General features: G+C 41.0%; 1 protein-coding gene across 1 annotated transcript in view; it reads left to right on the top strand.

The window, feature by feature from the left end:
• SLC15A2 (solute carrier family 15 member 2) overlaps positions 1–12593 on the top strand; it is a 452967-nt gene that overhangs the window by 398071 nt on the left and 42303 nt on the right. The window contains exon 19 of the mRNA XM_085647327.1: positions 4611–4721. Coding sequence (XP_085503453.1) covers positions 4611–4721 — 111 coding nt within the window. The remainder of the gene's footprint in view (positions 1–4610; positions 4722–12593) is intronic.

The following is a 12593-nucleotide window of genomic DNA, read 5'->3' as shown; positions in this document are numbered from 1 at the left end:
AATTACTACCCTATACCTTACATATAATTAATTTCATATGGGCTTACGATTTCAGTTGTTTTAAGGACATATATTCTTGTTCCATTCAGAAGGAGAAAACCGTAAATGCACTTAATTCAATTTCTATTGTATTCCACTGTCATCATTAAGATACCTTCATCATGGACGAGGATGTTGCAGAATGACACCTCAATATGGAGGACAGCAAAAATCCTAGAATCATTTGATGACATTTAAACTCAAATCTTTGAACACCAGGGCCCGCATGACAGATAGAGCGCACCTTCCATGTTTGCGTGACGACGCACCTTAAAGCAGATGCGCCGGCCGAGTGCAAACATGGAAAGAGCACCTTATCAGGAAGAATGCGCTGCCCTCTGGGAAGCCACTAACTCTCGCTGCTCCCAGGGCAGCGCATTCAAGAGAAATATGGAGCAGCTGTTTAAAAGCTGCTTTGTGTTTCTCTGTGCAGGAGGCAACCTGCCTGCACTTTTAAACGGGATTAAAGATCCCCTTGCAGGCAGGTGCAGTGAGTGACTTCACCGGCCTGCATGGGAATGTCTGGGCAGTCCATGGGACCCTCTTTCATCCTTTTTAAGGGCTGCTTTTAGAAGATGCACTGAGCGTGTGGCATCTTTTTGTGGCTAATTTTCAGTGCAACTTCTAAAGGCATGTTTTCCTCTGCACACAAGTAGTGCAAATGAGGGAATGGCCTCTAATGATAGTACTGGCACTGTATGTGTGACAAATCAGTCTGTTTTACAAAAGGGGCTGCACAAGCATTTGCAATACCAAAGTAACCCTGGGGCGAATAAATCCATATTACTAACGTGTGTGCGGAGACAAACATGCCTTTAGAAAACACAATGAAATTGTGCCACAAAAAGGTAGCACACTTTCAGTTTGCAATCTAAATACAGCCCTCTAAAGAGATAAAAAAGGGTCCCCTGGATCCCCAGACATCCCCTTAGAGGTGGGTGCAGTCACCCACTAAACCCACATGCAAGGAGCTCTCTAATCATTTTAAAAGTTCAGACGGGTTGCCGCTTGCACAGAGAAACACTGAGCAGCCTTTAAACATCTGCTCCATAATTTTCTGGAATGCACTGCCCTGGGGCAGTGTGAGTTCACAGCTGTCCTGGGGGCAGCACATTCTTCCTGAGAGGGCACACTTTCTACATTTGCTCCAAAAGCACCTGCTTTAAGGTGAACCATGGCGCAAACATGGAAAGTGAGCCGCATCTGTAATACAGGTTCAAGGAATCAACTTTCCTAATAAAAAAGCTTCTGTAACAACTCTCTACTGACACTAGCTGGGCCTACACATGGGATGCATTTAAAAACCCTACTAAAGGCAAATGCATTTGTGTTTTAGCCAACATAAAGAAGCGGGGGTTAGCGGAATACACCCTGATGTAGAAACAGTTTGCCAAAGCTGAGAATGAACATAAAAACAAACTCTCTAGATAACTGTGTAGGACAGTAGTGTTGTTAAACAGAAAACTTGATGCAATTAATATGAGTAAAACTGTTCTTACTCTTCTACAACTGGAAACGATTTCCTATGATCAAGGCAACAAAGTAAGTACACACTTGTCAAGGCAACATAGGCAAAAGAAAGACTGAAATTATATTAGAGATAGTAAGCTACTTTCAGGCTAGCCAGCAAAAACTGAAACTAAGAAACTCTAAGCATTCTACAACTTTTACTTGCCCGTCTATACACAGGATGTCCCTTAAGAGAGACACAACAGATAGCATGCCTACATTCAACAGCCTCACCACACTTAATCTCAGAGCAGAGGGAAGAACCAGACTCCTCTATTTCTGATGTGGTGCTTAAACCCCTCACACTTTTATTTAGCTGTTACTAGCACACTGGCTCACATCTAACTCAATTGTTTAATACCATTAGAATGGCACTGTATCCCATACAATTTCCGAAGCTCATATCTCACTAATTCTGAAGTAGGGAGGATGCAACAGAATACACCTCTTAGAGGCTCATTATGCTCTTCAATCTGGATGCAACATTTTATACAAAAATATCCAGCTTGGAACCGTTGCTTCTGTCACTAATCCACCCTGACCAATCTGGTTTTATATAGGGGAGGCAAACACATGCCAATATCAGAAGGGTACTGTATCCCGTACAATTGCCGAAGCTCATATCTCACTAAAAAGAGCTAATATGGCACATCTATTTTCTGCTTTATGTGATGATCGTCCCCACTATACCTGTCAAGACTGGAGGAGTGTTAATACTGTCAAAAGAAATGTGCTTCCTAATGTCCTGTACTTATTTCAGAAGCTTCTGATTTCAGTTCACAGAGTGTTTTTCTCTGAGCTCCAGTCGCTCATGTTGCGCTTCATTTCACAGCAAAAAAGATTGGGCTTTAGAATATTACTTCTTCCTGAACTAGCAGAGGGGAATATCCTGCCCAGATATTCTATTTTATTGCAGAGTGACCCACTTGCATTGGATACACATGGACCAAGCTTTAGCTGGTAGAATGATATGAGAGCTTGTGTGGAGGAAAAATTAGATAGACCATCAAATGTAGATTGTAGCACATCATCAAAAACTAACTTAAAAGTATGGGATACTCTCACTAAGAACACAGCAGAAATTAATTTCCTCTCTCATCATGCTCCCATACGTTATAAATAAGGCTCCCTGTTTTCCGTTTTTACTGATTTTTACAGATAAATACAGACAGAAAACATTAATTTTCTGGTATGGATAAATACAGACGGAAATGGCAAACAAATAAATACCATGCAACCGGGAGCCGTAATCATAAACCAATCTTCACTGCAGTATAACCGGGGCCATTTGATTGCTGAATATTCTGGACATTGTTTATCAAGTTCAGATCTATTGAGAAAGTGGGAGTTATTGTCCTTCAAATCTTGTAAACAAAAAGTTTGCTTAGCAGAAAGCGAGTTATTGAATTGTAAACAGTTGAGGCACTGGGCACTACATCCAATTATTAAAGCAGCTATTTCAAGAGACTTATCCCCGCAAGAGAAATTTGTGAAATCTGCTGGGAAAAACAGAGGCAGAATCCCCATGTTATATGCTATCCTCTTGCAGGCAAGCAACATTCTCAAAGTCAGTCCCAAAGGTTAAAACTTATCAAGAACCATAAGTGATTTCAAATGCGATGCCCTTTGATGAGGCATATGCAAAACGTTCTTCATTTTCGTTTGCGGGCATGCACATATAATTTAATATGTGATTAGTATTTGTACCCTTCCAAACTTCAAAAATTCTATCTTGTTGCAAGTACATTATGGTGAAGGGGATGTGGCTTGCATGGTTATCTTGATCATATCTGTTGGATTTGCCCGCTCATTAATATATATTGGGCCAAAATATCATTGACTATGAAAACGATGCTGGGTTACCAGTTACAGCCAGACTTTGCCTCCATAATACTGGGTCTTAGACCCCAATCTTCCAACATCAAACTGGATATGATTGAAAAATGATGTTGAACTGTCTGGGAGGTGCCAAGACTACTCAGGCAGCCTTCATGAAGAAAGAGAGCCTCCACTAATTTTATTCTGGTATTTACGATTACAGAATATTTTGTCAACGGAATGGTTGGTGGCCTCCATAACAGTTTTACGCGGGGCATTTGAGGCAATCTGGGAACCATAATTGGTGTTTCTTTGTCAAGTACTTACCCAGGTGGCATGCCCAACTCCATCACAATCCCTAAATGCGTTGCGTTATTCAATAAGAATTGTAATTTTGATGTTATAGTGAATTCTTTGTGAGGGTGGACTATCTTATAATACCAACATTTAACAGGCTTGAGCTTGAGGAGATTAATGTCAGACCGCTTTCCTCTCTTGAGGGATTGGGAGGGGTAATTGTTCTAAGACCTATTATGTTGTTACCATGTTGTCAACTGTGATTGCATGACCGAATTATATTTGTTTGCAATAAAACTGATATGGTTAAAGAATAAACCTATATGGTATATCAAAATACCAGCAGCACTAAGCAGGAAGCCTTTGCTTTCGTTAGTCCTCTTGCCCCCAGAACAAGTGTGTGTGAGTGTTACCCAATGTGGTAGAAGACTTGAACCAGTGAAGGAAACTCTATTGTACAGGAAGTGTGACTCTTTCATTGGTTAATGAAGAACAGCACAGTGTGTGGAGCTGGCACCAGGATTTAAAATCAAACTGCAAGAAGCCAAGTGCATGGCACCAGATCCACATGCCATATGGGAAGTGTGTTAATTATAATGCAAAGAGGGAGAAGAAGGTTTTCCATAACCTGGGCTGCTTTTTGGGATTGTTGTGCACTTAGCAGATAGAAAGAAAGTGTGTGTGTGTGTGTGTGTGTGTGTGTGTGTGTGTGTGTGTGTGCGTGTGCGTGTGTGTGTGTGTGTGTGTGTGTGTGTTTGCATGTGTGTGTGCACGCACACACCTGTGTGTTTGTGTGTGTGGGTGTGTGTGTGTGTGTGTTTGTGTAGAGGATATGTATACCTTTTAAAGAATGTGCAGACTGGTGTCTAAATTCATTTTAGAACAATCACTGATCTCTGAAAAGTTTTCTTCAGTGCTCTTATCTCTTATAACGTGTTTCTTTGCAGATTCTTTAATGCTGGAAACAGAAACATCACAGTTAAGCTGAATGACAAGACTCTCGCAAACAATACTGGAAGCTTTGAAGTGTCAAATTACACTGCATTGGAAAGAGGAGTGTAAGCACCAAATTCTATTTCTGATAAACTTGTTTATTTGAGGCTCACATTTACCCATCAAGAAACATTTCACTATGAGTATTGCACTTGAATAAAATACTATTTTCTTTCACTAGAAACCTAAATGATGTGGGTTGGAATCTAGGCACTTTAGAATAAAAGTGCAAGAGTGTCATTTGGAACGCATAATTCATTTTTAGTCAAGAAAATCAGTTTTTAATATTTAGGAAATGTCGGATTCTGGTAACCCTACGAACCCCGAAAGACAAAGGAGACATAAGAAGACATGCTTAGGAAGCTTTTATCTGAGGCATTTAGATTGTATATCATTTGTGCTATTCTTTAGACCAGCATAATTAACTTTTTGACTTCTGCCTACCCCACACTAAATCATTTCTGGAATCCAAGGATCCCCACTGAGTCATTGCTGAAAGCCAAGGACTCCGACCTAAGCAATGACAAAATATTTTAATTCACAAACAAATATTGTAAAATTGAAACTTCAATTTTAATGTGAAGGTTGAATTTTTCTTTTTTTTTAGATTTTAATTTAAAAATAGGGCGCGATATGCTAGATTTAACGTATCACTTTGCCATTTTTGCTCCTCGTGCATGCTTTCTTTTTGTCAACACTTCAATTGAGACTACCCATCTTACAAAATACATTCTCTTTGCTGTACTTTACTACTCCCACAAATGAAGCTACGGATACCAACTTGATTTGTAGTCTCACATTTCAAATCCCTTCACATTTGCAGAATGTTTTTCCATTTTCCATTTCCCTTCATTATTTATATCCACTTTATTAATCTGCAAATATATTTTTTTAAATACTTTATTTATCATTTTCAATATTCAAACAACAGGTTGCTGTTCTTAATTCTCATTTGACAAATAAACAGTGATTCGACATTATTTGTATGCATTAACACGTTCTAGCCTCCTTTAAACAGGTTTTATCGTTTTGCATGTATTGTTAGTATACATACCAATTTTTGCTATTATACAATTTCATTGATAGAAGAATGTAACTACAGTGTGTGCTTGCATTCGAGTGACCCTACCCATCCGCAGGTGAACCCTCCCTCCCTTGGGATGGAGAGCTATGGGTGTTGTTAATTTCTAGGAGGTATTGTTGCAGATGTTGCCAGATGTCGCGGGGTCTGGATGTGACAGGTTGTAGAGTAGCATATAATTAGCAGTTTGTGTTGCAGTGAATTAAGCTGTTAAGCCTGGCTTTTTGTGTGGGGGTGAATCTACGGCCCCAATGTATAGCTATCCCTTTTTGCGAGCAGCAGGGCAATCGCGACAAACTTACGCACTGGCTTCGGGACCTCAAGCGCATATCCCAGCAGTGCCATTCCTGGCACGGGCATGATGGTGGAGTGCACCATCTGTAATATCACTGTGAAAATTTCCCTCCAGAAGTTGCTGACCTTGTCGCAGTTCCAAGTTATATGTTCAACGTCTGCATGCTGCGCATGGCACTTGGGGCTTGTGTGAGCGCAGGTGGGGTCAATTTTATGCAGTTTAGCCAGTGTCACGTAGGCTCTCCAAAGAAATTTAAGATGAAGTAGTTTATGTCTATTGTTGAGGGATATCTTCCGTGTCTGAGCACAACAATATTCCCACTGAGGGTCTGACAGTGGGTACCCGAGATTACGCTCCCATGCTCGTGGACCTTGGTGTCTCTGGTCGGAACGAGAGCCATGGTGGCCTTGTACAGTTTAGATGTTAGGTGTTCTCCTCCGTAGTCAGAGATTATTAATGTTAAGGGGGGGGAAACTTTCCGGCTCTAGCGGAAATCCAGGGATCTGGGCTTTCAAAGCCCTCTGCAGCCTACTTAGTATAAGCTGATCCATGTATAGGGCCCCGTGAAAATGGGCATCTGCCGTCCTTGAGTATACATGCCCACCCCCGGGAAGAGGTTGCCTACCGTGTCAAGAGAGTATTTTGTGAAGGTGTGCCGTGCCAGCCCCTCTTTAGCGATAGGCAGCCACGGGTTACCAGCCAGAGGGATAGCCGAGGAATACAATGAGCAATTGCCCTTTAGGAGGGCCAGTTATTTCCAGGCCCAGCTAGTCATTGACACCGTTTGTATATCATGGGGGCCTCTACGAAGGACCAGTGGAAGCATTGCGGCCAGCGGGGTCAGGTCAGCAAGGTCTGCTTCTCGTTTTGTGGATGGATCCGGACAATGGGGTGATACAAGTGGTATGCAAAGCTGCACTGGGCCACCGAGCAGTAAATATGGAAATTAGGGACTCCGAACCCCCCCATTCGTATAGCAGGGTCATTGTGTCCCAACTGATCCTGGGTCTCCTGCCCTCCCTAGACCAGGCGGGTGACGGTGGTACGCAGAATTTGGAAAAACACATTGGTAAGTGGAACAGATACAGGAATTTGGGCAGCATCACCATTTTAATGATGGCGACTCATCCAGCCTGTGATGGAGGGAGTTTTAGGCCCCGCTCCACTTTTAAATCTAGTTTACTTAACGCTGGTCCGTATTTTAGTCGTATTATCTGCTCGGTATCCCTGTGTAAGTGTATCCCGAAATATTTAACGGATGTTTCACACCATGTCAATGGGAATTTGCAGTCCATACTTGCCGTTACAGTCTTTAAGGCAAACGCCTTTGATTTACTCCAGTGTATTTGGAGCCCAGATAGTCCACCATATCGGATCACTTCTCTAATTATTGGCACCAGGTTCTCACTGGGGTGCCGGCTGTAAAGTATAATGTCATCTGCGTAAAGGGTTATCAGGAGTGGGTCAAGTTTGAATTGCAACCCCCTGTGATGATGGCATGCTTGTAAGTGTCAAATTAGGGGGTCAAGTGCAATAATTAAAAGCAGGGGTGATAGTGGGCATCCCTGTCTCGGGCCACATAAAATTGAAAAGGTGGGTGACATGATCCCGTTTAGTCGGATTCAAGCCGTAGTTTGTGTGTTGAGTAGTGTACTGAGTGCTATAAATCCAAATGGTATGCCCATGTTATGCACTGTAGCCAGTAAGAATGGCCAGTCTGAAGAAATAAAAACCTTTTTAGGGGTTCACTGATACACCTGGTCCTTTAACCCAACAAAGAAGAGATTGGCACGGAAGCTGTAATATCAAAAATAAATATTTATGAACCTCACATGAGGGAGACTGTGTCATACAGTACCCTCAGGCCACTGTAGGAGACAGTCTAAGGAGTGCAGAGAACAGGGGCCTTTTATACTCACACAGGGGCTCAAATGGAGGCGGTACAAGTACACATGAGAAGAGTTATACACATAGATGGTCATACAGAAAATGCACAGTCAACAAGTAGGAGGAGTAATGAGTTGCTGGCATCAGTTAGAACAGCCTGACAGTTACAGTCTAAGGCAGGTGCATGAGCAGCTACAGACTCTTCTGAGCATGTGCAAGGCTCTGGATCAGTGCTGAAAGAGTTAACTATATCACATGACACAAGCAGAATACAAGGGCAGTCAACAGTGAAGAGGGAGAAAGCACATGGCGAGCACATAGCTACGTAAAATGGCTGCCACAAACAAAATGGCTTCAGCAGATGCTAACAGTTAGTGCAGCTAGTTTTCCACAGATGGCCGTTTTAGCATCAGCTGAAGACATCCGTTATGATCTAGAAGGAATATAGGAAAGATTTTGCACATTTATTCTCATAAATTCACCATTGCTAGGTGGGCATTTTCATTCCTAAACATTTAATTAAGCGGGTATGTTTAAGGTATAAGCAGGAGTACAAAGGGAACAGAGCATTGGGTCATAATTAACACACAGGTATCGGGAGAACACATATCTACTAAAAAACATTTTCAATAGACTTTTCCAATGTTCTTTTTATGAGGGCTAGAGTATCACTTGATATACTTAGGAAGAGGACAAAGAAGAATTTATCGATTGTTTAGCAAAATGTTTCTCTTGCAGAATAAACATTACTAATGCAAATATTAAAGAAAATACAAGGATCATTACAAAAATTATCCTGGATGCAGGGGACCAGGAGGACCAAACGGGGCCATGGGAATTAGGACGAGGAGCCGCAAAGGGCTGCTCCTTCTCAAAAATGGGACGACCAAAGGGGTACATTGCTAACAAAAAGAAGTCCTTGGGAAATTTAAGCTGCTGTACAACTAGCCAGAGGGGAGTCTTCTCCCTGTGTCCGTTTGAGCCTCACAGGCAGGCCCCTATTGTTCATCCAAAGGTGTAGCTGCACAACTTCCAACTCAAAAAACAATCACAGCCCAGTTTCAAGGGAAAAGTCTCTTCTTTCAGGATAGGGCAATCACCTTCCGGGGCAAATGCCCTCAGCGATCCTGTCCAGTGTCTCAGGCAGTGCACCAGTTTTCTTCACTTTAATATAACAGGCGCCAAAGGCACAGCACCTGTACCCTAAACTCAAGCCCTTCCCTGTATTGCTCCTCTGGCACACTGCACTTCCGTTGGGGCCCCAGATTGTACCCAGCATGCCCAGGTATCTCTTGATAAACAAACAAAAGTGCAAACTTTCATTTACTTTACGGCCAGGATTCAGGGGTGTGATGCTGAAGTACCTGAAGTAACCCTTATTTCAAAGGGGGTCACCTCAAGCAAAATCCTCCTTGCCGTCCTGGTCGGTCTGTGACTCTCAGCTGGGCATCAAAAACTGGATAAACAAAGGATCATTTCTCCATTCTGATTTGTGACCCCGTCTTTCGCCCAAGTTAGTGGCAGGGGTACACACTTCACATCCCAGTGCTTCCGGCTTTCTACCTTCACTGAGGTCCTAGTTGCCAGCAATGCCAGTGCTGGTTACCTTCACCTTGGCTTCAACCCTGACTGGTTCTTACTCCTCAGGCTGGATCTAATGTCCGGGCCCCTCTGGCAATGGTTGTAGAGCAGCAAATATCTATTGGTGGACAGAACAAAAGGTCTTTGGACAAGGCATACAATTAATCTATCAACAGAGAGGATAGTCTCAGAATACCTTCTCAGTCTTGGGGCACCCCATACATTAGCAAGGCACCCAAGAACCACTTCATCTATCCAACATTGTACGCTTAGTACCATGCTCTCATGTTATAGGTGCATCGGGAAAATCTAAAACTGCTATTTTACAGGGATTCTTTTTACATAAAGAAATAAAAAACTCAATGTAGTGGGTACATACATTTCTCCAGCAGAACATGTTGTAACAAACAAACTCCTATAAAACAATATTTTCCTTCAAAAATGTTTGCTGAGGATCACATGGGCGTCTTTCCTGACATTATAAACCTTATGCATTCTACTTTTCATGATGTGGACTATGCAACATCATTTTCAAAGGAAAAAACCCTATTCACCAGCTCTAATAAGGGCTGTCAGCTCAATTACACAGACTAACTAATAAAAGACTAGCAATGCCCTTGCAAAACTGTATGTAGCATGAGAATAACATATAGTTGCCCCTTAAAGGTCAAATAAGGGAACAGCAATCTAGACTACTCATCCTTTCATAATTTCATCAGACAGGATGGGCAGTAACATGACGTATTTTTTTATTCATTTTATTAATTCTAACAATTTTAAAACAGTATTACTGAATAGCCAATTAAATGGCTCATGGTCATTTCGTAGACAGCTTAGACAGGCTCAAAAGAGAGTGAGAAAAAGAGAGAGAAAACATAAATTTGCTTACCCTTAATTTGCCCAGTAGCTAACCTCCTTTCCCCCATTTCGACAGTAGGAAACCTGAAACAGGTGAACTTCTGTTGACACTATCTACCCCTATGTTTGACAGCTGGGCCCAAACAAACTTGTAGGAGGTAAATAGCACATTGAGCTAGCTAGAAAACATTAATAACCAACTACCAATTCCTTTAGCAATTGTACTAGTGTAACATGAGGGCGCATGAATGCAAAATGAATTTCATTGCCTCCTTATTATAGCCCCTGCACAGTAATCTTTAAACTAAAAGCATTAGTGCTATATACATGGCAGAGCTATTCTCTGCATATGACCTACAAAGGCTGCTATCCCTTGATAATGATATTCAATAGGATAAACCCCACCTGCATATCTCCTAGACTTGAATTATGTCTCAAGAAAACAGTGATATCCCCATGTGCTCCTAACCTTACAATGTGAGAATCAGAACTGTCACAGTGGCTCTCTGCGTGGAAATTTCACGTTCAGTAGGGCTGGTCAGCTCTAAAAACAGACCTTGGCCTTTGACCCTTAAACATGTTGTCCCCTGTCAGTAAGGCTATTCCATGCGGTCTTTCCAATTCAAAGCAACTCTGAAGAATCACAGCTGAAAGGCAGTCCTGTTCCGTACCTGTGGTCTAATAATTGTAAAGGTAGGATAATAACTTCTGCTGGTTTCTTTATACTTATTTTCATTTGTGTGCAGTGTGTGGTGTGCTTTATAGCAGTTTAGAGGTTAGCTGCTTGTTCTATACTTGCATGTGTGCAATACTGAAGCCTGAGATCAGTTTGAAAACTGCTCTCAGTGGCAGAACTGCTTTTAAAAAGTAAATTTAGCCCAATTTCGACTTTGGTGGTAGGGGAACTTAAAAATGCATAACCTACAATGTTTTAGCATATTAGTAAGCATATTAGTAACCCCTAGGGTCTTCCCTAGATATCCCAGGGGTGGGGGATCAGAAATGTATAAGGTACACCCTTAAAAAAGGAGTTTTTATACACCTGGGTAAAGTGCTACTTAAATTCAACTTTGATGCTAGGAGCTTATATTTTTCACAGTATGATTATTAGACATTACAAAGATCAAAAACCAATTTTAGTGCAATTATTTTTAATAATTTTGTTTTTCATATAGTCACATTTTATTTTTATTTTTTAATAATTATCACCAACCCTTTTGATGTTTCCACATTTGAAAAGCAAGCCTCATTCCTTCCCTTTTGCCTTTAAATTCATTTATTTATAACACTAAGCACAGAAGCTTTACTTAAATCTAAAATAGCTTGCGCCACTTTTTAAAGAGCAGTGATTATTTTACCATCAGATCCACAGATGTACTTATGTAAAAAGCAACAAGAAAGAAAATCCCTACTTTTAATCCTTTCACTGTTATCCAAAATAATGAAACTGTCTTTTGTTAACTTTTAAAGATGAGTAGTTGTTAACGCACGTGCCTTCATACACTACTTCCCATGGCTTAATCTGAAACTTAGTGGCTAGAAATAGCCATGTGTTAGTTACTCAGCTGTGCTTTGACCAGCAGGCGTCAATTTCTACGCCTTTCTCAGGAAAAAAAACCCTTGCTGTATTGAAATGTCCTGAAAAAGTTTAATCTCCTTTTGGTGTGTGAGACAGCTTCTTCTCAGTGAGACAGCTTAAACACAGCTGTTTGAAATCTCTTTTCCTGGTGCAGGAAATTTAAGCACGGTTCAATCTATTTAAAAGTTAGGCATTGCAAGACAGTCAAAATCTATCGTTCTGAATGTTTGTACAAAAGGGGCGCTTTTATTTAAAGAGCAACTAATTACTCACATAATGTGAATTCCTTTTAATATCTAATACAATGTATTTAAGGAGAATGCTGTAACATTTTATATTGAGTACTCGGTGTGTAAAGCACACAATTTCGTTTTTTCTTCGTTTCTATGAGGCCTATTTTATTCCTATTGATTGTGAATTCTAATTTATCTTTACCATTTTGGCAATTTGCACATCCAGACTTTGTTACTATTTTACTTCCAATGTGCTATTTAGCATATGTTACATAATTAATTTCTTGAATTTTAAAATGTAATTCTTTCAATGGCATTTTCATAACAGAATGACAAGAAAAACCCAATTGAGTTCATTCCAGACATTTTCAACAAGGGGGCCACACACTCAGAACACACAACACTTCTTGTTTAAAGCAAGCC

This window comes from Triturus cristatus, chromosome 3_2 (assembly GCF_964204655.1).
Source record: "Triturus cristatus chromosome 3_2, aTriCri1.1, whole genome shotgun sequence".
In the NCBI taxonomy this organism is placed as follows: Eukaryota; Metazoa; Chordata; class Amphibia; order Caudata; family Salamandridae; genus Triturus; species Triturus cristatus.
This window is presented reverse-complemented; position numbering and strand designations above follow the sequence as displayed.